This window comes from Psammomys obesus, unplaced genomic scaffold (genome assembly GCF_907164565.1).
Source record: "Psammomys obesus unplaced genomic scaffold, mPsaObe1.curated_primary_1811, whole genome shotgun sequence".
Lineage (NCBI taxonomy): Eukaryota > Metazoa > Chordata > Mammalia > Rodentia > Muridae > Psammomys > Psammomys obesus.
Genome location: NW_026596039.1, coordinates 6,056,031 through 6,081,308, shown reverse-complemented (window position 1 = coordinate 6,081,308; position 25,278 = coordinate 6,056,031). Strand labels below are relative to the sequence as shown.

The 25,278-nt window shown below is 52.4% G+C and overlaps 4 protein-coding genes across 8 annotated transcripts in view; 1 reads left to right on the top strand and 3 right to left on the bottom strand.

Moving 5' to 3' along the window:
- The first annotated feature begins 2,078 nt into the window (after window positions 1–2,078).
- Rnf26 (ring finger protein 26) lies at window positions 2,079–4,889 on the top strand. Its single transcript, XM_055622319.1, has one exon. The coding sequence runs from the start codon at window positions 2,185–2,187 to the stop codon at window positions 3,463–3,465; it is 1,281 nt and encodes a 426-aa protein (XP_055478294.1). The 5' UTR covers window positions 2,079–2,184; the 3' UTR covers window positions 3,466–4,889.
- A 914-nt stretch (window positions 4,890–5,803) lies between these two features.
- On the bottom strand, window positions 5,804–7,979 carry C1qtnf5 (C1q and TNF related 5). 3 transcript variants are annotated; one of them, XM_055622049.1, is made up of 3 exons: window positions 7,789–7,979; window positions 7,274–7,537; window positions 5,804–6,934 (listed from the first exon to the last, which is right to left on the bottom strand). In XM_055622049.1, exons 2-3 carry the CDS (start codon window positions 7,485–7,487, stop codon window positions 6,417–6,419), a joined length of 732 nt encoding a protein of 243 aa, XP_055478024.1. In that variant the 5' UTR covers window positions 7,488–7,537; window positions 7,789–7,979; the 3' UTR covers window positions 5,804–6,416. The 3 variants fall into 3 exon arrangements, with proteins under 3 accessions (XP_055478024.1, XP_055478025.1, XP_055478026.1); XM_055622050.1 differs by having other exon boundaries at window positions 7,274–7,530; XM_055622051.1 differs by lacking the exon at window positions 7,789–7,979 and adding an exon at window positions 7,630–7,686 and having other exon boundaries at window positions 7,274–7,547.
- Window positions 7,980–8,462: 483 nt separating this feature from the next.
- On the bottom strand, window positions 8,463–13,312 carry Mfrp (membrane frizzled-related protein). Its single transcript, XM_055622280.1, has 13 exons — window positions 13,230–13,312; window positions 13,037–13,139; window positions 12,816–12,929; window positions 12,540–12,713; window positions 12,192–12,405; window positions 11,844–11,974; window positions 11,600–11,725; window positions 11,395–11,471; window positions 10,412–10,560; window positions 9,820–9,968; window positions 9,586–9,714; window positions 8,965–9,092; window positions 8,463–8,879 (listed from the first exon to the last, which is right to left on the bottom strand). Exons 1-13 carry the CDS (start codon window positions 13,281–13,283, stop codon window positions 8,655–8,657), a joined length of 1,773 nt encoding a protein of 590 aa, XP_055478255.1. The 5' UTR covers window positions 13,284–13,312; the 3' UTR covers window positions 8,463–8,654.
- Window positions 13,313–19,563: 6,251 nt separating this feature from the next.
- Window positions 19,564–25,278, bottom strand: part of Usp2 (ubiquitin specific peptidase 2) — a 28,698-nt gene continuing 22,983 nt past the window's right edge. For 2 of the 3 annotated variants that reach the window (XM_055622216.1, XM_055622217.1), the window contains 9 exons: window positions 24,443–24,554; window positions 24,238–24,348; window positions 23,446–23,510; window positions 23,159–23,262; window positions 22,992–23,072; window positions 22,810–22,888; window positions 22,536–22,643; window positions 22,036–22,156; window positions 19,564–21,472 (listed from right to left, as the gene is read on the bottom strand). In XM_055622216.1, the coding sequence (XP_055478191.1) occupies window positions 21,385–21,472; window positions 22,036–22,156; window positions 22,536–22,643; window positions 22,810–22,888; window positions 22,992–23,072; window positions 23,159–23,262; window positions 23,446–23,510; window positions 24,238–24,348; window positions 24,443–24,554 (869 nt within the window). In that variant the 3' untranslated portion in view covers window positions 19,564–21,384. Of the gene's footprint in view, window positions 21,473–22,035; window positions 22,157–22,535; window positions 22,644–22,809; window positions 22,889–22,991; window positions 23,073–23,158; window positions 23,263–23,445; window positions 23,571–24,237; window positions 24,349–24,442; window positions 24,555–25,278 lie in introns of all 3 variants that reach the window. The other variant, XM_055622215.1, reaches the window with a different exon arrangement.

The window sequence follows — 25,278 nt, the reverse complement described above, 5'->3', positions numbered from 1 at the left end:
GCCGAGGGTTGTGCTTCATGCATGCTAAGCACACTCTTGAATAAGCTACCTCGCCTTCATGGGTGATGCTTGGAGAAAATGAAGGGCTTCGGCACCTATTCAGAGTTTGGGTCAGAGTTGGCAACAGAATTGGAATTCAAAACAAGTAGGAAATGAAGAAACAAACACTGGTGACCAGGGGAAGGATAAGTGTCCTTGTTTACTTTTGTTACCATGATAAAAAGCACTTTGAACAAAAGCATCTTGCGGAGGAAAAGGGTTGTTTACCTTACACTGTCAGGTCACAATCCATCTTTGAGGGAAAGTCAGGGCAGGCACCTGAAGGCAGTCATGCTTACTCTTCCACACATGACCTTTGCCAGCACGGAACAACACTCAGAGCAGGAGCCATGGAGGCTGCTTCTAGCTAGCTGGTTCAGTTACGGCTCTGCTCTCAGCAAGCTTACTTATACAGCTCAGGACCTCTCCACCTAGGGAAGCAACCCACAGCGTGCTGGGTCCTCCCTCACAGACAAGTTTACAGACCAACCCCACCTGGGCAATCCCTTGGATTGAGGTTTCTCTCATACGATTCCAGGCTATGCCAAATTGACAGTTAAGGCTATCAAGGGCAATCGTCACCCAAGAGCCCTCTGAATAAGTAGAAAACACCAGGGCTCCTGATGTATGGGGCACAGATGGCCTACAATGTAACAGAGGCCAAGGCAGACCTCCTTCAGTCTGTGGCTCCTTTTCTCAGTGACCACGAATCTCCTGCAACAACATTCTTTTCTTTTGATAAATAACACGGACGAGGTCCTATCCCAGAGTCGAGCCTGGAGCTCAAAGAGCGCATGCTCCGGGAGCGGTTGGGGCGACAATACTTAAAGTCATTGAAGTCAGGCTCTGGGAGCAGCGAACTGCCTGACCGCATAGGAGAGCAGCGGGAAGCCGATGAAGAGGAACCCGTGCAGGTCCTTAGTGTTCTTGGTCTTATATAACTTCCCCGTGTGCAAAAGCTTTCGGGGACCCAGGCAGTTGCTGAGGGACTTGAAAATAAGTGGTTCTGCCAAGCCTTTGCACTGCACATGTGTCCGGATCCACACTAGCTGGTCTGAATTTTTCTTCTCCCGAACTCGTTCACCCGAGAGCACAGCCCGTCGGCTCGTTCCAGAACCAGTTTCAGGAAGGAGTGTTCCCAGGATACTGCGGATGGCCAGAGGGTAGCGACTGTGTGGGCTTCGGCGGGAAGCTGGACGGGGGCATCTGCATCGTGGGTCTGCTGCCAGCTTCCTTAAACATTCTGTTGACGTCTGTGTCCTCATCTGTCTTCTGCTGTAACAGGTTGCTCCATTAAGCTGACAGCTGCAGAACCGGATATGGGCTGGCATGTGGGACAGCTCGGCCGCCAGGTTGTCCCGGATATCTGAACTGGCGTCTTCTCACCCGCAGTTTTCTTCCGCAGACGTGCTGACGGGCCAATCACCACCTCGAAGAGGAGGGGCTTTCTGAACATAATTCCACCCCTCTCACTGGAAACTGGGTCTTTGGGCGCCATTCAAAAACGCCAATGGTTTGTCGACGTTTCTGCCACTGTCCCTCACCGATTGGCCACAGAACATAGTCCCGCCTCCCGCTTGCCCCACCCCTTTGCTCACAAGATGGCGGCGCCCAGTGGAGTCGAGGCCGCGCCTGGGGTTTGCCGAGGCTGACTCCCTGTCCCGCTCTCCCTTTGGGTGCCAATTGCCGCGAGCGGGAGGACAGGGGCCGGGCGGGGACAGGGGCACCTGCGTGGCTGGACCGCGAGCCCACGCCCAGCCTGCGCCTCCCCCACCCGGCCCCGGCCCGGCCCTACACGATCCCGTCCCATCCTTCCCGGTCTTCTCCCGGTCCGACCCGTTGTCCGGCCTTGTTTCCAGCTCCAGGCTTCTAAAGCTGAGGTACTTCCACGAGTCCGGGCTCCCTGTCACTTTAGAGATGTTCCTCCTCTCCGCTCCCAAACAGCCCGCCTTCCAAACCGGGACTCCTTTCCCTCTTCTAAAGGTCTTCCTTCCAACCCATTTCTTTAGACCTTGGTTCTCCCTTGGTTAGACATTCACATTCCTCCCACGTTAACCCCGAACTTTCAACACTATTGGCAACCTTGACACCGTCTTCACTGAGGAGCCAGGCTTTCCTGTGTTCTGAACTCCACAGCCCCCTATCATGGAGGCTGTGTACCTGGTCGTGAATGGGGTGGGCCTGGTGCTGGACTTGCTGACCTTGGTGTTGGATCTCAACTTCCTGCTCGTGTCCTCCCTCCTGGCTACCTTGGCCTGGCTTTTGGCCTTCGTCTACAACCTGCCACATACAGTGCTGACTAGTCTTCTGCACTTGGGTCGAGGAGTCCTACTTTCTTTGGTGGCCTTGGTTGAAGCATTGGTCCGATTTACCTTCGGAGGATTACAGGCCTTGTGTACTCTTGTCTATAGCTGCTGCTCTGGCTTGGAGAGCTTAAAGCTACTGGGACACCTGGCCTCTCATGGAGCTCTGAGGAGCCGGGAAATACTGAACAGGGGCATCCTGAACATGGTCTCCAATGGCCATGCTTTGCTGCGCCAGGCCTGTGACATCTGTGCCATTGCCATGAGCCTGGTGGCCTACGTGATCAACAGTCTGGTTAACATCTGCCTCATCAGCACTCAGAACTTCTTCTCCCTGGCGCTGGCCCTGTGGGATGCCGTGATGGGGCCTCTGTGGAGGATGACAGACGTGGTGGCTGCTTTCCTGGCTCACATTTCCAGCAGTGCTGTGGCCATGGCCATTCTCCTGTGGACCCCCTGCCAACTGGTACTGGAGCTGTTGGCCTCAGCTGTCCGTCTCCTGGCCAGCTTCCTGCTTTTCCACCTCACTGGTTTGGCGCTGCTGGCTTGTGTGCTGGCAGTGACTTTGGCTGTGTTGCACCCAGACCTCACCTTGAGGCTGGCCACCCGAACTCTCAACCAGCTTCTTGCCCGCCCAACCTACCACCGGCTCCGAGAGGATGTTGTACGGATGCCTCGCCTTGCACTGGGTCTAGAGGCCTGGCGCAGGATTTGGAGCCGATGTCTACAGCTGGCCAGCTGGCCGAATAGGGGAGGAGCACCTGGGGCCCCTCAAGGTGGCCCCAGGAGGGTGTTCACAGCCAGGGCCCAGGGACAGAATCCTTTCCCTGAAGCAGAAGAGGAGGTCAGGAACATCAGAACAGAACCTGCTAGAAGCCGGGAGAGTCTCAATGAGGATGAGCCTACAGCTGGGCAGGACCCGTGGAAGTTGCTGAAGGAGCAAGAGGAGCGGAAGAAGTGTGTTATCTGCCAGGACCAGAGCAAGACCGTGCTACTTCTACCCTGCCGGCACCTGTGCCTGTGCCAGGCCTGCACGGAGATCCTCATGCGCCACCCTGTCTACCACCGCAACTGCCCGCTCTGCCGCCGCGGCATCCTGCAGACCCTTAATGTCTACCTCTGAAGACTCCCTCCCTGCCCGCCCGCCCTCGGCCCCCCACAGGCTAGGACAGCATCAACACTTTGCCTCTGGGATTTGGCCTGAGTCTTCTTCGCCCCGACAGCGACTCTGCCAAGCCTCAAGCCATATATCCGGGACATGTAGCTGGAATGCTCTGAAGACTCCAGTCTGGGCGGGACAGGGTTAACAATTTTTTTCTGAACCCTGTGGGGGGACCCGTGATGCTGAGGGTGGTGAGTATGTCACTATGCAAAGGCCCTGAGACTCTGTATTGGGCTCTTCCGCAGCCTGCCCAGGGCCCACCCAGATGCCTGCCTCTGGGGCTATCTTTCTCTGCTTCTGGCTTTTCTGTTGGAGTCTTTGGTCCTTTCCCCCTAGGCCACACCACATTAGTGTCATTTGAGGATTTTGGCAACTCATGGGCCTTGGAGTGATCTTGATTTTTTTTTTTTTCTTTTCTTTTTTTTTTTTTTTTTTCTTCTTGTTTTGGAATGATCTTGAACCTTTATGTTCAGCCAGAGCCTCTGCCCTGGTGGGTCTGGGAATGGAATCCCGAAGGTGCCCTTAGATCCACTTCTGCCTGTCATTGTCTTTTAAAGACTCCCAACTTGGGGTCAAGAGTTTATACCTGGGTATAGGGGTGCAGCTACACCTGGCTTTGGGACCATTTACCCTCAGGCACCCCAGCACCATGGGGATCCTCAGAAGAAATAACCAGATCTCTACTCATTCCCAACATGGCATAAAACATGGCATTCCTCCTGGGCTCTCCCTGGCATTGGGAGGGCATTCTGCACATTTCACTAGGGTCCAAACAAAGGGCCAGGCCTCAGGGGTCATGCAGCTCTGTTAGGTCAGCCTGCCCAATTTCTATTAATAAAGTTCTGTTGACAGCTCTAACTGTGTGGTCCTTGCAGGTGCCAGCAGGTGGTCAGCTTGCTTTTCCCTCAGGGTCTTTTGAGACTGGCTAGAGTAAAGAGTGGATTGCTGAGCTCTGGGGGTGGGGATTGGGTGGCTGGCGATGCAGAAAGGAAAGCCCCCAGCAAGCCTGGCTGCTTCATGCTCACCCTTCTGACCAGCCCTGCCATCACCCTTCTGGAGCAGCCTTCTCTTAAATGCTTGTGATCGGAATGTGAACTTGTCCCTGTAGCCAGCTCTTCCTGTGTTCCTGTTGGTGCCACTCTTTCCAGGAGGGCACAGCAGAGCCTGCTGCCTAGAGGCCAGTCTGCCCTTTGAGTCCTGGAGGAGCTGGTGTTTGCTTTTTGGTTTTGGTTTGTTAGTTTTTTGGTGTTTTTTTTTTTTTTTCTTTTTTGAAACAGGGTTTTTCTGTGTAGCCCTGGCTGTCGAGGAACTCTGTAAATAAGGCTGGCCTTGAACTCACAGAGGTCCACCTAAGTTTGCCTCTGCTAGGATTAAAGGCGTGTGCTACCACACCCTGTGTGGTCCTTGTCATTTTTTGTGTCTTGGTACAGGGCCTGGTACTGTGATGGGCAGGAGTGTGGGACCCTTTGCTAGAGTTGTGAGCTGGAGCCTAGAGGCCTATGCAGGAAACACAGGAAGCCTAGAGTCCTTTGATACAGCTGCCCTCCCAGGGCTAGCAGGAAATTAGGGGCACACCCCCATAATTTTATGTTACATGTAGAAGCACAGTGTCTGAGACTGTCTTCTGGATGAGGGAGGGGAGGCAGGGTCCTGAAGGAGGTGAGGTCCCTCCACTCTGCTTTGGGAGGTTGAGCAATTGGTGTTAGCAAACCTCGGTATGTTTGTTAGTCATTAGTCTGAGCTTGCTAAGCTGAGTGTGACAGGAGGTGAGCTCTCAAGGGGCCTGTGGCCAGCCTCAGACTTTATGGCTTGGCCCACCCAAGCTGTGCCATCACAGTGGAGACAAGTTCTCCATTTTAGGATCCGAGGCCTGTGGCAGGGCTTGCACCCCACTCCCCCACACCCCAGGGGCTGAGAAGGGCGAAGCCTGGCTCCTTCCAGTCTCTGTTTAATGTGGAGGATAAACATTTTATTAGGGAAGATAAACTTCCTGGGCTGGGGGCCAAGGACCTCCTTTTCTTCCACTCCCATCTGGAGTTCTTTGTGCAGACTTTAATATCCTTTCCCCTAACCACCTTAGAAGCTCCGACCTTAAACCGTTGTTGCAGTCTGGAGCTTCGTCTCCCCCTTGTGGTCATCGTTGGAACTACTTGTCTCTGGGTGGGGGTGACCCCAATTGCTTTTCAGTTATCTAAGAAAGCAGGTATCTTTATCCACTATCTGGCAGGCAATGAGGGCAGCCATGATAAAAATTCTGTGGGGTTTTTTTTTTTTTTTTTTTTTTTTATACCATACAGTGGAAGCTCTCAGTTGGTTTCGCATCTCTGAATTAGAAAAATGTGTCTCTCTTTCTAGGTGGTCATAGCCCTAAATCAGAAGGGCAACCCCCACTCAGGCAACCCTGCTCAGCATCTACATAACTGGGTGCCTGTGGAGCCAATATTCTAGCTCTGCTTGCCTGTATCTCTGCCTCAAGTCTCCGTCCAACCCAGGAACCCTCCTGCTGTGGATCCTCAGAAGAAAGGCAGAAGCCAGTGGGAGGTTTTTAGGTTTATTAAGTGACCTCTGAGAAAAAGTCTGGCCCTGGGAGCAGGAGAGGTGGAGGCAAGGACCTAGAGGGGGCACAGTACTAGGAAGGGAGTATCCCACCTTGGAATCCTGGGCCAGGATCCCACAGTTGCCAGCCTAGCACATTCTAACGTCCCGGGCAGAAACCCAGCTCATCTTGACCTCAGCTGCCCAACTTGACCTCAGACAGCCTGTCTCCTTTCCTCGATAGCAGTGGGACCGGGGGTGGTTCTCTCTCTTCCCTAGTCACTCACAATAGTCCAGGGGGCCAGCCCTCCTGGTGTGCGCCTGTCAGTGTCATGCCCTCTTCTAGGAGCAAGTGCCAGCTCCCAGTTCACTGTATTTTAAGCAAAGACTGGGGAGCTGTGCCAGTCAGAATAGACGAGAAATCCAGAGAAGGTGCTGTCTGTCTTGATGCTGGCATAGATGCCAATGTAATCACCCACGCCCACCTGCACCCACACCTGGTCCTCAGGTTCCAGCCTTACCATAGCCCCCCCTGAGAGCGAGGCTGGCTTGGGCCACCCCCCGAAAAACTGGAAGAAAGAGGCGATGGACTGGCCATTTTTGACAAGGTCGAACTGCAGGCTGGCCCGGTAGACGGTGGCGTGGACGGCGAAGTAGTAGACGCCAGGCACTTGGCAGGTGAACTTGCCCGTGGTGGCATCGTAGTGGCCCTGCTCATTCAGCAGCACGCGGTCGAACGGCAGGGGTGTGTCGGCCGGCGGAGGCACCCGGCTCTCCGAGCGCTTGGCACTGAAGGCTGACCGAGGGGGCACCGAGCACTCTCCAGCAGGCCCCATAGCCCCCACCGGACCTGCCTCTCCACGCGGCCCGGGCTCCCCACGTGGCCCGGGCAGTCCTGCACGGGGTAGAGAGGGGAGGGGGAGAAATCATGAGCTACAGCCGAGTGCAGGAGGGTAGACTCCATTGACTATCTAAGCCTCCCAGCCTCCCTGGCTATTGCCTCCTGCCGGGAGCAGATCTGAAGGGCTGAGAGTAGAGGGATCAGGGTTTCTGCCTCTCTGAGGCTGACTCACCCTCTCCAACCCGCAGCCCATCTCGCCCCCCGCCCCCGGCCAACTGGAATGGGGAGAGTAGCGCCCCCTGGTGGGACCCTGGAACCCTAAAGAATCTACCAGAGCGGCCGCCGGTGCTCAGTAGGACGTCCCCATGCACTGCAGCGAGGATGACTTCTTACCCGGCCTCCCGCCCTCGCCTTTCTCGCCCGGAGCTCCGGGGGCACCGTCGCGGCCATCGCGGCCATCGCGGCCAGGCAGGCCTTGGCTGCCATGGTGACCTGGTGTGCCTGGAAGGCCGGGCTGCCCGGGACACAGGCTGGGGATCTTGTTGTCATCCAGTGGAGGAGAGCCTGACACCAGCCCCAGAAGCAGCAGGGCAAGAAGTGACCTCATGGTGGTGACTGCGAAGACCCAGACGCCAGGATCCTCTTGGAGTCTGTAGGCTGGGCAGGACTAGATTTGAAACCCCCAATCTTGAGACCCACCTCGCGCCCCACCCAGGTGTAACCCGGCAGCTCCCCGCCCACAAACATGCCTCAGGGGCCGAGCGCAGTGAGACAGGATGAAGACGGAGGTGCCCCAGAGCAAGAACTGGGAAAGGAGAAACAAGCCACCCCCACCTTGCCCCCTAGCTGGCGCCCGAGCTTTCCCACAGTCCCCTCCCCCACCCATCTTCCTCCTCTGCCAGACTCACCCCCTCCAGGCTCCCCAGCTCCCCCAGCTGCTCGCTCTGAATGGCTTCTTCAGACCCTCCAGCTGGCCCTGCTCCCACTCCTACCCCGACTAGGCAGCCCCTGCCTTTGCTGACTGACTCCCAGCTTCTGGCTGCTCCTTGCCGGCTCCCTTGCTCCTCCCAGACTCCTAGAGGAAACCAGTTGTTCAGGGGCCAAGAGCTCCGGGGCTGGGAAATAGCAGGGAAATAACTCGTGGTGTCGCCCGGCGGCCGGCCAAAGTTGTGGGGTTGAAGGGGGTGTGGAGAAAGGAGGAGGAGGGAGACTTGAGCCTGCATTACAGGGAAGCTGAACTGTGAGGCAGACACTTAGGGCTCCAGTCCCCAGGAGCTGGAGGAAGGGAAGGATGGGTCAGTCGTAGAGACCAAGGTCGAGACTGGCGTGTGGGGGTGGGATGAATGAGAGCCAGCTGGACCGCCAGGCTTAGATTAGGTTCCCACCACTCCAGTGGCTCTCAGTACAGCTTTGTTGACAAAATGAAAACGCTGAAGGTCAGGTGACAGTGAACTTAAATACTCAAATGGAAAGGGGGGAGGCAGAAGACAGGGAATCAGGGTCAGAGACTTGGGTAGGAAGTCGGCTAGGCCGTCCAATGTCCCCGTATGGAGCCTGGCCACCGCCTAAGGCTGTCTGGGCAGGTAAGAGCACAGAGGGACAGGGAAGATGTGGTAGTCCCATCAGGGCTGGAGCTGGTCCTCCTCCTCCCTGGGAAGCACCAGAGAGGATGCGCAGAGTCCCATGTCTGTCCCTCTTCCCTCTGTTTTCTGCCTGCGCAGCACCCATGTAGGTAGAGGAGGATGGGCAGATGGAGGGCGGGGCTGGCTTCAGGTCAGGGCTGGGAACAAGCTTCCAGGCTAGCTGCCTCAGGCAGCCTGTTGCAGTTGAAGGGCCAGGGGGTGCCCAGTAGCGCCAGGCTCGACTGGCACTGTTGCTCTGCCTCCTGGCAGACAGAGCGGCAAGGGGGTAGAATAGTGCCCAGTGGGGTGCAGTAGGGTACAAGCAGCCCGCAAAGGAACCTCCGGAAATTCTGGTAGCAGGGTAGCCTTGTCAGACTCTGTGGGAGGAAGAGACAGCCCTCAGGTGTCTGGTCCCCGCGCACCCACCCCTTCCTGTGGCCTCCCTCCTCTCTGTCCCCGCACCTTGTAGCCTCTGAGGATGTCTACCACCTCTGCCTGGGTGGCCGGGCCCATCCAGATGTTAGGGAAGGCTGTGTTACTGTAGCTTAACCCAAAGCACATCTCCACCTGGACAGGTTCACAGGCCAGCTCTGAAAGGGGGTGGGGTGGGAGGGAGGCTGTGTCACTGTACGGGACAAGACACTATCTGGCTCTGGGTCACTGTTTCCACATGGGTCCTATGGACTTCCATCCTGAGTATCCTAAGAGGCTGCCACAGAAGGGTTTCATGCACCCCAAGGAGCCTGCGTCTGTCACCCTGTGCATCAGGTAAGGCCCCTCTGGGGACCACTTCTCTCATGTGATCTGTGAAGTGGGCTGTGGAGAAGGACTCTGACAATGTAGATTAAGTCTCAATCCCTACCACTGACTGCCACATTCCCATGTCCCTTTCAGATGACACTAGTGTACAATGTCGCCACCAGCAGAGAGTCTCGCCAAGACTCTGTGAAGTGGTCCCAGGATGAGAAGAGAGAGGCCCAGCCATGAATTTATTCAGGAGGAAGGAAAGGGAGGTGAGAAAAGTGTGGTAGAGGAAGCAGCCTGTTCTGGCCAGCACAACTTGCTCAGGGTAAGGCTCCTTACCTGGTTGTGGGAACAAGTGGCTGCTGCAATTGTCATTGCTGTCATTTGCACAGCCTCTCCACAAGTCACACATCCATTGCAGGTCCCCACACCCTCCATTCTGGCAGAACTCTCTGGGCCCACAAAGGTCTGTAGATACAGGAGCATGACAATGCCCTAGGACATGCATGTACCCACTGCCCTTGAGGGTTCCCCTTAATGTTCCTCGGAGGAGCCTCTGTTGCTCACCCCTACCTGTCCAGGGGCACCTACTCTCTGTAGTGTTGATGGCCTGGTAGGTGGCATAGAAGCCCCCACTGCTGATACCAAGATCCGTCTTGAAGATTACAGCCAGCTGGTGCTGCGAGGAGCTGAGGTGGGGTGGTGGCTCTGCTCCACAGAACCTGCCCAGTGCAGAAAAATATCCTGGGCACAGGCCACTGGCCAGCCCTGGAGGCTCTGAGCTAGGTTCTTGGCCATGTCAGGGGTTCCGGGGAACAAGATTGCTAATTCTTGGGGCTTAGGGGGAAGGAGGCACATGCTATTTGTTACAAAAAGTAGGAGATGACTTCTTAAACTTGAGGCACTCTGAGATGAGGAGAGTCAGGGAAGAGAGGGGAAGGCAAAGGTCATTACAGGTGGGAAGAATAGGGCTAAAGCAACAGCAGAAGTGAAGGCCCACCATGGGGAGGGAGAGCACATGCTGATTCAGGATGCCAGTGAAGGGAGCTCTGATTTATAGAGCAGCTGAAGACAGTGAAGCTGGAGATTCACTTGAACCTAGCATGGGGACCCTGGCCTGCTGGCTGGGGGATGGGTTGCCCACCACTCTTGTCCTGATTAATACCTGCCCAGGAGGCTGAAGGCCCCTGAACCGCCAACTTCATACACCTCCACGTAGTCAAACTTGCACTCAGCCTGTGCCTCCAGGCTGAAGTTGTGGAACTGTAGTCCTATGCCGTATCCCACGGGCACCGAGATGTGCCATGTGCAAAGCTGGGGGAGGATATCCATGAGAGAACTCACAGGGACCTTCACCTCCTCCAGCCTGGACACACAGGGGTCTTCTTTGCCCAGAGCAGACCAGGCAGGGTGTGAGTGGCTGTTTCCTACCTCACCTTCCATCATTGGTGCCTCTTAAAATAGGAAGGGTCAATCAGGCATAGTGGCTTACCCCTGTAATCCCAGTGCTTGGAAGCAGAGTCAAGGTGAGCTCAAGCTCTATGTCAAGTTTCATAGCAGCCTCCTGAGCTACATACAGAGAGTGTCTCTAGAGGCCAAGGTTCAGGGATGGATGTAAAGAGCTTGTCTGGCATGCACAAGACCCTGGGGTTGACCCTCAGCATGGAGAAACAGAAAAACAAAACAAAAAAATCCCAGCAGGTGTGGGGTAGGGGAGGAAGGGGTAGTGCACACCTGTAGTTCCAGGCAGAAGCAGGTGGATCTATGTGAGCTCCAGGCCAGCCACGGCTACATAGTGAGATCACCCTGTCTCAAAACAAAACCCCAGGCCTGGCATGGTGGCACATACCTATAGTCCAAGCACCCAGGAAGCTGGGGCAGGAGGATTCTCACCAGTCACAAGATCAGCATGGGCTGCAGAGTGAGGCCTTGTCTCTTTATAAATAAGTGCCTTTTCAAATTGTTTGGTCTCAGAAACATGTGTTTACCCAGCACACCTGAAATACCTGGTATACAGTTGGTGCTTACCAAGGTCTTTTTCTGGCCTGCATAAACTGTTTTTACCAAATACATTGCCTGGCATACTGTTCCCAGGTGCTCTTGGTGTCTCCTGGGTCCCACACCAGTTCCCAAGGCCACTGCACTTACCTGATGATTAGGATACTGCTGTGGGTAGTTGGGAGAAGAGAACACCCCGTGGGGCCCAGTCAGGTTCCCTCCACATCCTGTAGAGAAGCCAAACGGCACATGGGTGGCCAGGCAAGAACATTTTGGGTCAGAGCAGGGGATCGCAGCCTGAACCTGGGACAGAAGCCTGAAGATGTGCCTGTCCTGTCTGTCGCTGGGCCCGTACCCACGGTCTCAGCACTGCAGTTGGTCTCATCGCTGCCGTCGGCACAGTTGGTAATACCATCACATACTAAGTCATGCTTCAGGCAGAGGAGCAGGTCACAGCGGAACTCATTGTGGGCACAGCTCCCTGGAGAAGGGCACAAAGCATCTGGAGTCAGAACCCCCCTGGCATTTCCATCCCCTTTTGCCAGTTCCAGGAGTGGCTGAAGGGGAAGTAGCTGGGGACATGGGGCGAAGTCACTTACAATGTCCAGGGGCCACAGCTTGGTACCAGGCCTGGAAACCAGACCCTTCCACATCATTGTCAGAGACGAAGGACACACGAAGGCGGCTGGTGTTGGTGTTCAGTGTGGCAGGAGGCGTTTTGCCACACACCCTGTGGAAAGCCAGGTAGGGGTGATGGAATCTCTGAACTCAGGTAAGAAACAGATCAGAGAGGCAAGCAACTTTTCCTAGGCCACACAACAGGGTACTGGCAAGGGAGGCACCAGAGGTCAATTCTGTTAATTTTCTTCTAGTCCACATTTTTGCTTCAGCTTCTAGTTTCTCTACCCTTTAGACAAGTGGGATCCCCTTTAGGCAGAGGGACCCACCTGAGGAGAGGGCCAGCAGGCTCTGGGATAATTTCCAAGCGATCGAAAAGACAGGAGAATACGCTTTCTATGCTGAGGGCTTGAATTTTGAGCTGTATCGTCTGGCCTGTGGCTACCTGGATATGCCAGACACAGTGGCTGTGGGGTGGGTAAAGGTCTGGGTAGTTGGGGCTGCTGAAGAAACCTCTTGGACCAGGAAGGAGGCCTCCACAGGCTGCAGGAGATGGAGGCAAGAGCTCAGAGGTCACTAGGAGAGAGGCCTTTCCCCCACATGCAAGGTTCCTTTTCCAAGCTTTTCCTCCCCACTGCCATCTTAGGCTTTCTCCAGAGAGTGCCCTTAGGACTCACTGGTCTGGCGTGTAGGGTTCAAGGCTGCCTCCTGCTGCCCTGTGGTTGCTGGGGAGGTGGTGAGGATGGTAGTGTTGATGTTAGGGGTGGCGCTGGGAATGCTGCCCATGGGGGCGAGACCCCGGTTGGGCAGTGGGCTCTCGGTAGTCCTGGGGAGGGTTGTAGCCTGCAACTCTGAGGGCAGGAGGATAGAACAGTGTACATTTAGAGGAGCAGGTCCCAGGGGTTTGGCTGAATAACTCAGGCTCTGCATGGAAAGCCCTCCCAAGCCCTTACGAGCCAGGATGACAGCCACCAGCAGCCCCAGCAGCAGGAGCAGCAGGCCGCTGAGCAGCAGGATGCAGAGCCAGGAGAAGTGGCAGTCTGGTTGAAGCCCCCGGAGATGCTGTCCTGCAAGGACACAGTGGACGTCTGAGTGGCAACCCTGCCTGGGGCATCCCTCCCGCCTTAGTTCCTGGGCTCCCTCTATGGCCAAGCAACCCCTGATGGTTAGTTACCATGCCAGGGAGTTTGGTGGCTGCTGCTGGCATCTTTCTGTAAGGCTGGTGGAGGGCAAGAAGGCCCTGCTTCAGGGTCGAAAACGGGATTGCAGAACTCTGTCTGGAATGGAAGGCGGAGGCTTATGAGCTGGGACAGGCAGCTTCACTGGGGACATGGGATTTTGGAAGGTGAGTTCCATGTGGGTCTTACCTTGCTCAACTCAGTTGCTTCCGGACAGAGGACGACATCGGAATAGTCCTTCATGGCTTAAGATTCTGCATGGCTATCTGGAGATCCTGTGACAGCTCAAGACCCCTGAGAGTCCTCTTCCTGGTCACAAGTCACTTATCAAAAAAGTGACCTTTGCTCTCAGAGGGACAAGGCTGTCAGGAGAGACCAGTTCTCTGGTTGCCTTTGGCAGAATGGTTGGGGCTCCAGGCTACTCTGTCTCCACATGGGGGAGGGAACTGAGGCGAGAAGGAATTTATAAAAGGCACGGAATGGTCCTTAATCCAACTCAGCTGAGGATGCTGAGGTCAAGACCCTGGCACTGAGCAGCAGTCCTTAAAGGCACAGGCAGTGGCTGTGGACACCAGCAGAGAGAGTGGGGTGCTCTGTGGACTATGGTTAGGGGAGTTGCCATGCCCCTCCTCCTCACCCAAGGTATGGAAGGAGCTCCTGGGCAACTGCGGGTGGAGATCATGGCTGCAGGGCAGGCCTTGGCTGGCACCTCAGGTGAAGAGAGACAGGCAGGGTAGCAAGCACACTAGGCAGGGCTGTCTTCTAAGGGTCACAGGGTTAGCAGCCCACCACTTCTCCTCATCTGAGTGGCAAATATTAGCTAAACCTGAACTCTCGGAAGAAGCTGCTCCTTCACCCCTGGCTTTTTGTTTGTTTGTGAGATAGTCTCATATTGTCCAGGATAGCTTTGAACTTTTTATATAGGCAAGAATGGCTGTGAACATTTTTGTGTACACACACACACACGCACATACACAATTATATATCAACGTCTCTCACTTGAACCCAGAGATTGCTTGATTCTGTTTGTCCAGCAAACTTGTCCAGCCTACTCCAGGGATCACAGATGGGGCCGCCACACCTGACTGGCACTCACAGCATTTCCGTGAGTGCTGAACATCTGAGCAGTAAGTGTTTTACCCATTAAGCCATTTCCTCAGTAGGACCTGGAGCTCCTGAGCCTGTCTATTCCCCCTGGTGCAGGGGCTGAACCCTTTGTGCATGTTATGTCAGTACTCTACGGACTGAACAGCTTCAACTCTATTTTGTTGTTGTTGTATTATTGTTGCTGTTTTGTTTTGAGACAGGGTCTCTCTCTCTCTGTTGAAGCTAGCCTCAACCTTGAAGCCATCCTCTTGCCTCATTCTCCCTGCTGTTGATAGTGAGTTTTCACATCTGCCTGGGAGAGGCCCCCGTTATATCCATCATCTATGTTACAAGAACGAGGGAAAAAGCACAGGAGGCATGGCGTGAGATTGAGGGGTTGGCCCCACCGTCCGGGTCCTCAAGCCTGCAGGAGGAAGGACAGGTGGGAGAGGGTGCCTGACCTAGTGGGCAGGTTGGATGTGGAGTCTGGCTGTTGGTCCTGGTTGCTGTTGTGGAGTAAAAAGGTGTGTCCCATCCCAGCCTGGCACAGCTGTTCCAGGGAGAAAGGCAAGGGACTGCCAGTCTGTCTTGTTTCATCACAGTGACAGGAAGGGCTGAGAGACTGGAGATAACTTCATATCCCTAGCAATGTATAATGTCTGTGATGCTTCAGGCCCCGGGGAAGAGGCCTTACATATATATTTTTTCTTCTTCTCCTTTTGTGCATAACTCAGTGAGATAGCATAACCATTTTACAAAAGACGGTATTAAGGTTCTGAGATGTTAAGTAACTTCCCCAAGGTCAGACAGCTGAAAAATAAAGAGATGCATTAAAACAGAGCATGTGTTTTGTTTGGGATACAACCTATGAGGGGGTAAAGCCAAATTAGGAGACCAGACAGATCCTAGGAGGGGCAGACAGATCCATGATCCTAAGATCCTGTGATCCTGAGTCTCTGTACTCAGGAAAGAAGCCTTTGTCCAAGTTCTCCCTCTGCCCTCTCTGAGGCCTGCCTTCTTCTTCTTGGACTCTTTTCATGGAGCCCAGCAGCGCTGGTCTTTAGGGAAGGCCATCTTTGGTAGCTGTAGGGACAAGTGTCTTGAAGAGATTATGAGAGGCATTCTTTGGCCGCAAGTCTTTGCCTATTCTCTCGTTGGACCACACTGAGTAGTATCCCTAGCTATGGAAAGAGTTTGGAATAGCTGAGCATGGTAAAGCACACTTTTAATCCCAGCACTTGGGAAGCAGAGGCAGGCAGATCTCTGTGAGTTTGGGGCCAGGCCTAGTCTACAGAGTGAACTCCAGGACAGCCAAGGCTACACAGAGAAACCCTCAAAATAGGGGAGAAGGGAGAGAGAGAGAGAGAGAGATTGAGAGAGAATGGACTAGAACCCACAGACTGGCTGCACTGGTCCGCGATGAATGTGCGCATGGTGCGTTTGGGGGGCTGAACCCCTGGATGTGACTATTCACTGGAGGCTGCAGGTATCAGGCTTGGCTGGGTGATGAAGTGTAATGGAAGTTTTGATTTCTTTAAAAACTCACTTATGTAAATATGTTTTTGTTTGTCCACAGCTGATAATTGCCTCCTGCAGGGTAGGGTCTTTGCCAGCTAGGAACAGCCTGACTCTTGCAGCATGAAGAGGGGCGTGGTCTAGGACCCTGAGGGATAGAGAGAAAGTGTGGCATGTGGTGTGTGGCAGTTTGGAGATCCTGGAGAAGGATATCATGGCTGCTAAGACAGATGGAGAGAAATGCAGTGGCTTGGAGGAGGCTGCTTGCTGTGTTTGCTGTTGATGGAGATTGGTGTAGGCTCTCAGAACCCATCGACCCTGACCAGCCAGGAGAAGTAAAGGGATCTGCGCCTCCTCTCCCCACTAACCTTCTTTCTTATCTAGGGTTGAGGGGTTGGAAAAGAGAGGCTTTAAGGAACCCCAAAATGAGTGCAACAATGAGGTGGGATGATGGAGCTGGTCACTGTCACCTTAGTAGCACATGACTTAGCAAGAGCAGTTTCAAAGTGGGGCTCAGAGACTCCTCTTCTCCACTCCCAACTCAGACCGGATAGGATTTATTACAGCTGTGACTTAGTGAGGGGGGGGAGGATATAGGACAGCACCATGGAAGCCCTCTGTGTATAGGGCTCATCACTGGTCCAGGGGACCATGACTAGCCCCACAGCCATCAGCAGCCATGTCTCAGCTACCATGTCTTCCAGTTCACCCATGTTAGGCTTAGTGAAGCTGCCCTTGGAGATATGAGTCTTCTGGCAGGCAAGGGACTTGAACTTGGCTCTGTGGATGGGTCAGATGACCTGGCCACAGCCTGGGGCGCTTCCAAAAGGCACCCATATACCTATCTGAAGCCAAGGCTAGGGACAACATTGACACCAGAGGAATGAAGACCACTCGAAAAGCATCTGTAAGGTCCTGAGGGTAACCCGTGTAATCTACGAAGGAGGTGGCTATCCCAGAAGCCATTGCATCTTCTTTCTTTTTAACTTTTTGTTTGTTTGAGACATGGTCTTTTATTTAGGTATATGTGTATGTGACTGCACCACGTACGTGCAGATGCCTATGGAGACCAGAAGAGTGTCTCTCCCTGGATTCCAGGGATTGAATTTAAGTTGCCAGGCTCCGTGGCAAGGGCCCTTACTTGCTGAACTATCATGCCAACACAGTTCTAATAAAAGACTGCATTCTTCTCTAATAGTGCATAATTAGGTAGTAATATTATCCAGTAAAAGACGTGTGTGTCTCTTCACATGAGTACACATGCAGGTGTGAGTGAGGAAGTCACAGGTCGGCTTTCAAGAGCCAGCTCTGTTCTTCCACTGTGGGGGCTGAACTCTGGCCCACGGGATTTTGCAGTGCATGCCGTTAAGTGTCCACTGAGCACCTCTCTGGCCGCAAGCTGCTGCTTGTCAGATAGTTGGCCACAGCAATGAGAACCTGCTGTGTGCCACACTTTCTAACCGGCCTCATGATGAGTTGGTGTTATCACAATCGGCTTAGAGACAGGAAACTGGGTTTCGAGAGGTTAAGTCATCTTGAGCTGCAATTGCTGGCCACCTCCTCCTGCCCTTTGCAACCCACACAGGTGGTTGTTTGTGTCCACGAGAGTTGAAGGGTAGGGACCCTTGGAAGTGTCCAGCTCAGCTAGACAGGGCTCAGCTAGATCATGCTGGCTTGGCTGCCGGGCCTGTGTGCACGTTACATGGCTGTTCCGTTCAGTTCCTGATAGAGTAGGAAAATTCTGCCAAGAGTCGGGCCAAATGCTGTCATCAATTAAACCAAAAGGCCAAAAGGCTTCAGATGGTACAAGAACTAGGTGGGATCCATGCTGGCACATCGAGGTGGTGTAGCAGTTGATGGATCTTGAGTCCTCAGTACCCTTACTGTCAACGACAGGACGGATGAGGTGGCCTCTAAGGTCCCAACTCTAAACATTCAAAAAAAAAAAAAAAAAAAAAAAAAAAAAAAAAAAAAGAATTGGGCTAAGCATTGGTCAATCAAAAGTTAATTCTGAGGCTGGAGAACTGGCTAGTACTGTACCAAATCCCCAATATAAGATCTGTCCCTGCATTTGTTATTGCTTCGGTAAGAGCACATGCTACAAAACCCATGGCTTGAATTTGATTCCTGAAACTGACATGGTGGAAGAAGGGAGCTCTCAAAAAAGTTCCATGCACACAATACAGTGTACACACACTGTCCTCCTAGAATAAGTAGATGTAAACAAACAAACCCCAAACCCCTAAGCTGGGCCAGGAAACCATGTGTGTATGAGTCCCAATTCAAATGTGTACTTGGAAGAAAAAAATGACTTAGGATGAAAATACCTGAGCAGAGACCTTCAGTTGGATGAGGCCTGGAGGCCTGCAGAGGAGAGGCACCTTTTCAAGGTCACAGCAGCAAAGGCAGCACCTCCTCTCAGGGAGCGCCTGCGGGAACACCAGCTAAGGACGGGTGAAATAATCCAAGTTGCTAGGAGGCGAAGCAGATCACAAAGAAATGCAGTGATAGACCTGCTTGTGTTTGGGGTTTGCAGCAGTACTGGGGACTGTTGCCATGGGAATGAGATGGCTAAACAGAAAGGAAAGCTGCCAGCAAGGGCAAGGGCTTGACTGAGTCCCTGGTTTGTTGCTATCTGTCCTCTGGAGAACAAAATGCACGGGGTGGCTTCTATCACCACTGAAAAACCAGGCACCATCAACCTGACTGCAAGCCCATTTCTCTTTAGAAGCGAATCCTATTCACCTGTGGCTTTGAGAGAGCTCATCCTGGGCCGGCCCTGCCATTCCTGGAGTGGACAGGGGAGTCCAAGTCCCTCAGAGAGAAGTCACAGGGTTTGTTTACATCTTCCTTCTTATGCTGCTCATGTGGTTTGCTGGGGAGAGCCCCAGCCTAGCACACCAGAGGCCCTGGGTTCAATTTCCAGTACCAACTAAAATAGGATGGTGAGGGCACACAGCCCTGCAGGAATCCCTAGCCCCTGCAGGAGGAGAAGCTGGAGGTATGCGCTTAGCTCATCCTAGGCCTTAGCCAGCTCGAGGACACATGGGCTATGAGATCTTGTGTCAGAATAAGAAAGCTTATCTTTCTTTCCCACCCTCATAAGCTTCCCAGGTTAGAAAGTTGTCTTCCTTCATGAGGTGGACGGCACAGTAACACACAGGCCCCATGTGACAGCAGGTACTTGTGCCACAAGGACGGCTAGATAAGACTGTCCTTTTGGTGCCCAGAGCAGTGAAAGGCAGCTAGGAAGAATCCTGACGGTCTGGTCTACACAGATCAGTTCTTTCACAGAAACATAAGCCAGGTGTGGTGGCTCATCCTGTAACCTCTATACTTTGTAAGGCTACAGCAGGAGGATTTCTGTGAGTTTAAGGCCAGCCTGGGCTACAGCGATTGCATTTTAAAAAGGGAGTTAGATATTCAGGTGGCTTAGCAAGTAAACGCACTTGTCCCAAAGCCTGATGGCCTGCTTGATCCCTGGGACCTTCAAGGTGGCAGGAGAAAACTGGCTCTCGCATGTTGCCCTCTGACCTTCACAGGGACGCACATGCACCTCTTCCCCCAATAAATGTAAAGAGTTACCGCCAGGCATGTGTCCCCGGATGTTTAGACCTTGCCCTTGTAGGGTCATGTCCTTGGAAGAGGCTGCTGAGGTCTTTGGAAGTGTGCTATGCCTCATCTCTAAGCATTTTGGCCCAAAGAATAAAACACAAGGACAAACTCAATCTGAGAATCCAGATGTGGAATATGGCATCTGAAATACTACTTAAATTTAAAAAGAAGTGAAAAGTTTTAACAAGTGGGTAAGTTTCTAGACTGCAGCACTTCAGGCTGAGGCTGAGATCTGCGCTGCCCTCTCCAAGCTGGGAGCACTTCCAGATTTAAGCCCCTCCCAAATCAAGACTGTCACGCCAGCAGCTTCTTTCTCAAAGCTATTTATTCAGTACAAGGCTCCGCTGTACATCAGACTCTCTACTCTTGCTTACACAGTAAACAAGTGGACACCAGCCCTTGGGCTCAGGTTCACAGGTCTTCCCTAGAGAAGGGTATCAGGCCAGGTAAACTCAGGTTGTCTTTCTCAGGTGCCTCGTCCTGGGAACACTCAAGCTCTCCAGGTTTTGAGGGCATAAGCCTGGCCCACCTGTGGGATGTGCAAAATGCACAGTGCAAAATGCCTTAGTGATGAACAGCTTGGCTCTTGGGACAACATGGAGTTTTGTCTAATGTCAGGGCGAAATCAAGCCTGAGGCAATCATACAAGACATTCCCATACATCCAGGCTCAGGCTTCCAGGGTAGGACCAAAGACTGATACCAAGAGGGGGTAAGGGGTGGCATGGGTGTCCCTGAGAAGCTCAGTCCAGAGGGCCTTTGTCTAAAGACTCTGAGGGGACAGGTGGCAGGAAGCTTGGGGATAAGGGCAAGAGAAGAATAAATTAAAGGGAGCTACCGGGACAAAGGGCCTGTGCTGTCCTTCAAACAGCTGAGGAGTAGACTCGGGTGGGTAATAGGGCAGCAGGAAGAACTTGTTACACTATCTTAAGAAATATCCTTTACCCATCCCCCTCTTCACCACTGCAATGTACAACAAACCAGGGGCTAAGGGCAGGACTCCATTTCCCCACCTGGCTTTCAACATGGCACGGGGATAAAGGGCAGCAGCTGAGGGATTTCTCAGGAAGGGGAAGTTACCCCCTGGTCCCCAAATGCTATAAGGCACAATTCTTGGAGGCAACTAGATTCCATCCAAAATATAAAAAAAAATAAAAAAAAAAGGGGAAAGAAAAAAAACAAAAAAAAAAAAAAAGGAACCCTTTCAGAACAGAAAACTTTAGATCCCAGGTCTAATGTGACTACGTGAGGGCCTGGCCAACACCCACCTAGCACCACAGGGGGCTAGCATTAGAAAAGTTGTATTTGGAGAAGTAAAAGAGAGAGAGAACAAAAACCCCAACAACAAAAACAAAAACAGAGGGCCAGCCCAATGTCCCAGCTGTGAAGAGGTGTGAAGGACGGCATCTCCAGTCAGAATACATTCGTTACAGTTAATTTAAACAAACAAAACAAAAACAAAAAAACAAAAAAACCCTTGGGTGTTTGAAAACCCAAACCAGCTTTTTTCAAAGATGTCCCCCTCATCTGTACCCTTGGACTTAGCAGCGTTAAGAGGGCTCTTGGCTCATGGTGTTTCCTCTCTGGACTGGTGAGCAGGTCCAGGGTTGGGGTGGGGTTAAGGGGGACTCTGAGCAGGCTCCTCCCTAGCTCCATCCAGCAGCGATGCTACCAGCAGGCTCCAGATGGCGCTGTCCTCCCAGAAGGCGTGGAGCTGGCCGGGGCAGCAGGTGGACTGACGATCTTCTCCCCATAGTTGTTATTACACACAGGAAAAAACAAAAAACAAAAAAACAAAAAACAAACAAACAACAACAAAAAACCACAGGCTTAAAAATGCAAACAAGAGAAGCCGAGGAGCCGAGGAACACTGCTGACTCTGTCTCTACATCAGTCCGTCGCTCCCGACAGGCCGTGGCTCAGGGGCTCCTGCCTCCTTGCTCCAGACCCTGACCAGGCTGTTATCAACTTCTGCTCGGCAGCTTTATTTTACTTTTATTTTTCTCTTACTTGTCAGGACTTTGTTGTTGGTTTTTTTGTGGTGTTTTTTTTTTTTTTTTCTGAATTTTTTAAAAACTTAGGACGTGGGGCCACCACAGGGAAGAGGGAAGGGCTGTAGCTCCTCAATGCTACATACGGGAGGGTGGACTGGCTAGTTCATAGAAGAGCAAATAGGCGTCGCTGGTGCGCACTTGGCTGGACGGCATGGGTGTGACACTGTGGAAAGATCAGGGAAAAGTCAGAGCCTGTCAAGGAAGGTGGGGGGAAGAGGGGCAGGGGGAATGGGCACGGGGCACAGGGCGGGACAGGACAACACAGAGCCCAGTAGCTGAGGCTGAGGAAGTATCTAACTTCTATGTCAAGTTAACCTCTGCCCCTGTCCTTGAGGTGTTTTATTATTTTTAAATAGGAGAACTTGAACACACACATGCAGGTGTCCAAGGTGGCCAATGGCAATGAACTCCTGTTCTCCAAAATAGTGGTAAGAGCTCTTAACCACCAAGCCGTTTCTTCAGTGCTACCCTTTTTTTGAGACAGGGTTTCATATAACTCAAACTTGCTAAGTAGCTGAGGATGACCTTGAACTCCTGACCCTCCTGCCATCACCTCTCAGGTGTTTAGTTACAGTTGTGTGCTACCGTACCCATTCTTGACAGCCAAAGACAGGGCAGCGCAGAATTGTATATGATGTAGCTTTGGGCCCCAGCTTTCTGTCCATTCACGATGGAAGCTCTGTGAGGTGTTTGCTATCCAGGGGCCCCGCCTGGATCGCATCTCACCTGGAGTCATTAAAAGTGTGCCATTCGCCTGTTACCGGACTTCGGCAGTAGGCTGTATAATGGCCTCCCATGGTGGTTCCGGAGTGATTGGACACAGCATAAAGGTTGTAAACAGCATGGTCTGAGGAGGGAACACAGGTGTCAAACCCTGGAGGTGTTCCTGTCCCCACGCTCCTTCCCTTCCTCCCTTTTATTCCCTAACCTTTTTTTTTTCCCCTCAAAAAATCCATTCTACTTAAAAAACAAAACTTTAAAATTTAATTTACTCATTTTGTGTGTGTGTGTGTGTGTGTGTGTGTGTGTGTGTGTGTGTGTAGGACAGAGGGACAACATAAAGGAGTTAATTCTCACTTTTGTGTGGGTTTGGGGGACCAACCTCAGGCCATCATCACCTTTACCTGCTGCTCTACCTCACTACTTCCCGCTTTTTTCCTAATTGGCTAGTTTCCTGCCACTTTGCCTCTCACTTTCACTATTCCCTCCTGTTGAAGGGTACTCACTGGTGTTTTCTGAAGCAAATTCTCTCAAGTCCAGGTCTCTTAGTGGGAAATTCACAAATGTTGTGAGCTTGCTGGTTCGTATCCTGGATTCTGAGAACCGCTTCAGGTCTGTGATTGCCGGAAGTCAAGGACAGAAAGCAGGAAGGGAGTCCTTGGGAGACGCAGGTCTTCTCAGGAAGCAAGAATGTCTATTCTGCTTTTTCCCTACTCTCCTTCCTTCCCCTTTTGGTTCCCCCCAAAAAAGTCAGGTCCCCACCCTGGGGGTTAAGGATACGGAGCACCAAGATCTTTGGGAACCTCTGGACAGAGAACTTCTTTATACATCGTTTTCTGGCTCGGCAGCGGCAGCATGTCTGAAAGACAAAGTCAAAGGGGCTAGAAAGAACTCTGGGCCTGAGGCAGTGAGACAGCCACACATCATGAAGGTGGCTCTTCAGTCACTGAGGAGTGACTTACTGGCTTCTCATCCCCATCCAACACGTCCTCTTTGGTGAAGAGCCTCATACAGTCCATTAACGTCACCTCAGGATAACCTCTCTGCAGAGAAAAAAGGTCCAGGTCTCGGTCACAACCTTGCAAAGCCCCAAGAGGGAAGCTGACCCCGGGGTTACAGCAGGGCGTACCTTTGCAATGGGCAGTGAGAGGTCCCAGAAGGGATCGAAGACTGTGGAGCAGTAGCCACAGTCGGTGCATGTTAGGGAGCTCTTTAGCTGCCCTACAAAGAGATCTGGGGAGAGAAAGCCAGGGCGTGAGGAATGCACTGAATGCTTGTCTTCCTTTTCCCACCCACTCTTCCCTTAGCTTTGTGGGCCACAGGCAGAGGCAGGGTTCCCTGGAAAAATGACCCCTGGTGTTCTTAAGCAAAAGCAGGTAACAGCCGAAGCAGGCATTTTCTTGTCTATTTACTTACCCCCAATCCGACTGTCTTCCCTCTCAAGATACTTCCTCCACATTTGTCGCCCTTTTTCATCGTCACTGGGGACCACAGACAGGAAGACAGCTGGGTCAGAGCTCAACCCTGGTAGGCTTAAAGGGCTGTCAAGGAGGGTCTTCATGTATTTATATGTATGACTTTCTGTGGTGCCGGGCATGGAATCCCTGGCCTCGCTCCTGTTCTTCACACAATCCTCCACTGAGCTGTACCTCCCAAGCCATGGTTTTCTTGAGACAGGATTAGCCCAGCCTGGTCTCAAATCCATAATCTTTCCTACCTCAGCCTTTTGAATTCTAGGACTACAGGTGTGTGCCACAATGCCTGACTTCAACCTTTTAATCTTCAAAAGCAATCTAGAGGGTGTAAAGTGGAGACAGAATGCTTGCTCATCACTTATGAGGCCCTGGTATGATCCCCGGTGACACAGACACATACTACCAAAATAAAAAGCCCACATTCAAAAACAACAACAAGCTGGTTTGGTGGCATATGCCTTTAATCCCAGCACTCAGGCAGGCAGAGGCAGGCAGATCTCTGCGAGTTCAAGGCCAGCCTGGTCTACAAAGTGAGTCTGGGACAGCCAAGGCTGCACAGAAAAAAACCTGTCTTGAAAAACCAACCAACCAACCAACCAACCAACCAACCAACCAACCAACCAAACAAACAAACTAAAGTAAATTGGATTTCCCCCAATTCATCACTCTCAAAGAAGCAAATGTCCCATTCACAAAGACCTCACTTTACAGCATTTTTCCTCCTCTTACTTACGGGAGATGATCAAGGTTCTCAGGGCTGGCCTTAGGCCTCACTGTCACCCGGTTCACCTCATTGTGGAGGCCATCCAGGAGGAAGCGAAGGAATTCCTGAGCATCCTGCTGACTGAACCCAAGGCAAGTGAGTGACTGGCACCTACCAAGACCCTGTTTGTGCTGCCACCCCCTTTGGGGAGGCCACGCATGCCAGCAGCCCTTACTTATAGCCAACGAAGCGTGGAGCATATCTCTGAATCTGGGTCTTGAACTCAGATGGGCTCACCACATCATTGGGGGATGATGTCCAAATGGTCTGGATTAGTTTTGCAAACTCTGTTGGAAGAGTGATCAGCGAGATGGTGGGGCACGGGTGAGACATTTATTTTTCTTTCTTTTTTTTTTTTTTTCAAGATAGGGTTCCTTTGTGTAGCCTTGGCTGTCCTGGAACTGGCTTTGTAGACCAAGTTGGCCTAGAACTCAGAGATCCACCTGCCTCTGCCTCCCTGAATTCTGGAATTAAAGGCGTGCGCCAGCACTGACCAGATGAGATATTCTTTTTTAAAAAGTGATTTTATTTTAAAGTGTGTATGTGTGTAGGTTCTATGTGCATGCTTGTAAGTTGCCAAGGAGGCCAGAGAGAGTGCTAGATCCCCTGAAGTTACAGGTTACTGTAAGCTGTCTGACGTGGGTTCTGGGAACCAAACTCTGGTCCTCTGAAAGAGCAGTAAGCACTTTTTTTTATAGTGCACACCTGTGATCCCAAGTTAAGGTAGGAGGATCAGGTGCTCAAAGCCAGCTTGGGCTACATGAAACTCTGTCTCAACAAACAAACAAACAAACAAACAAACAAACAAACAAACAAACACAAAACCCAGGACAACCAACCAAGCAGCCCAAGGATCAACCAACCGACCAACAAGATGGCACACTGAAACTGGCGTCAGGCACGACACTGTACACCTGTAATCCCAACACCTGGGAAGCTGCAACAGGAGAGTTATGAGCACGGCTCCAATCAGGGTTACACAGCAAGGCCGTGTCTCAAACAGCAGAGTCT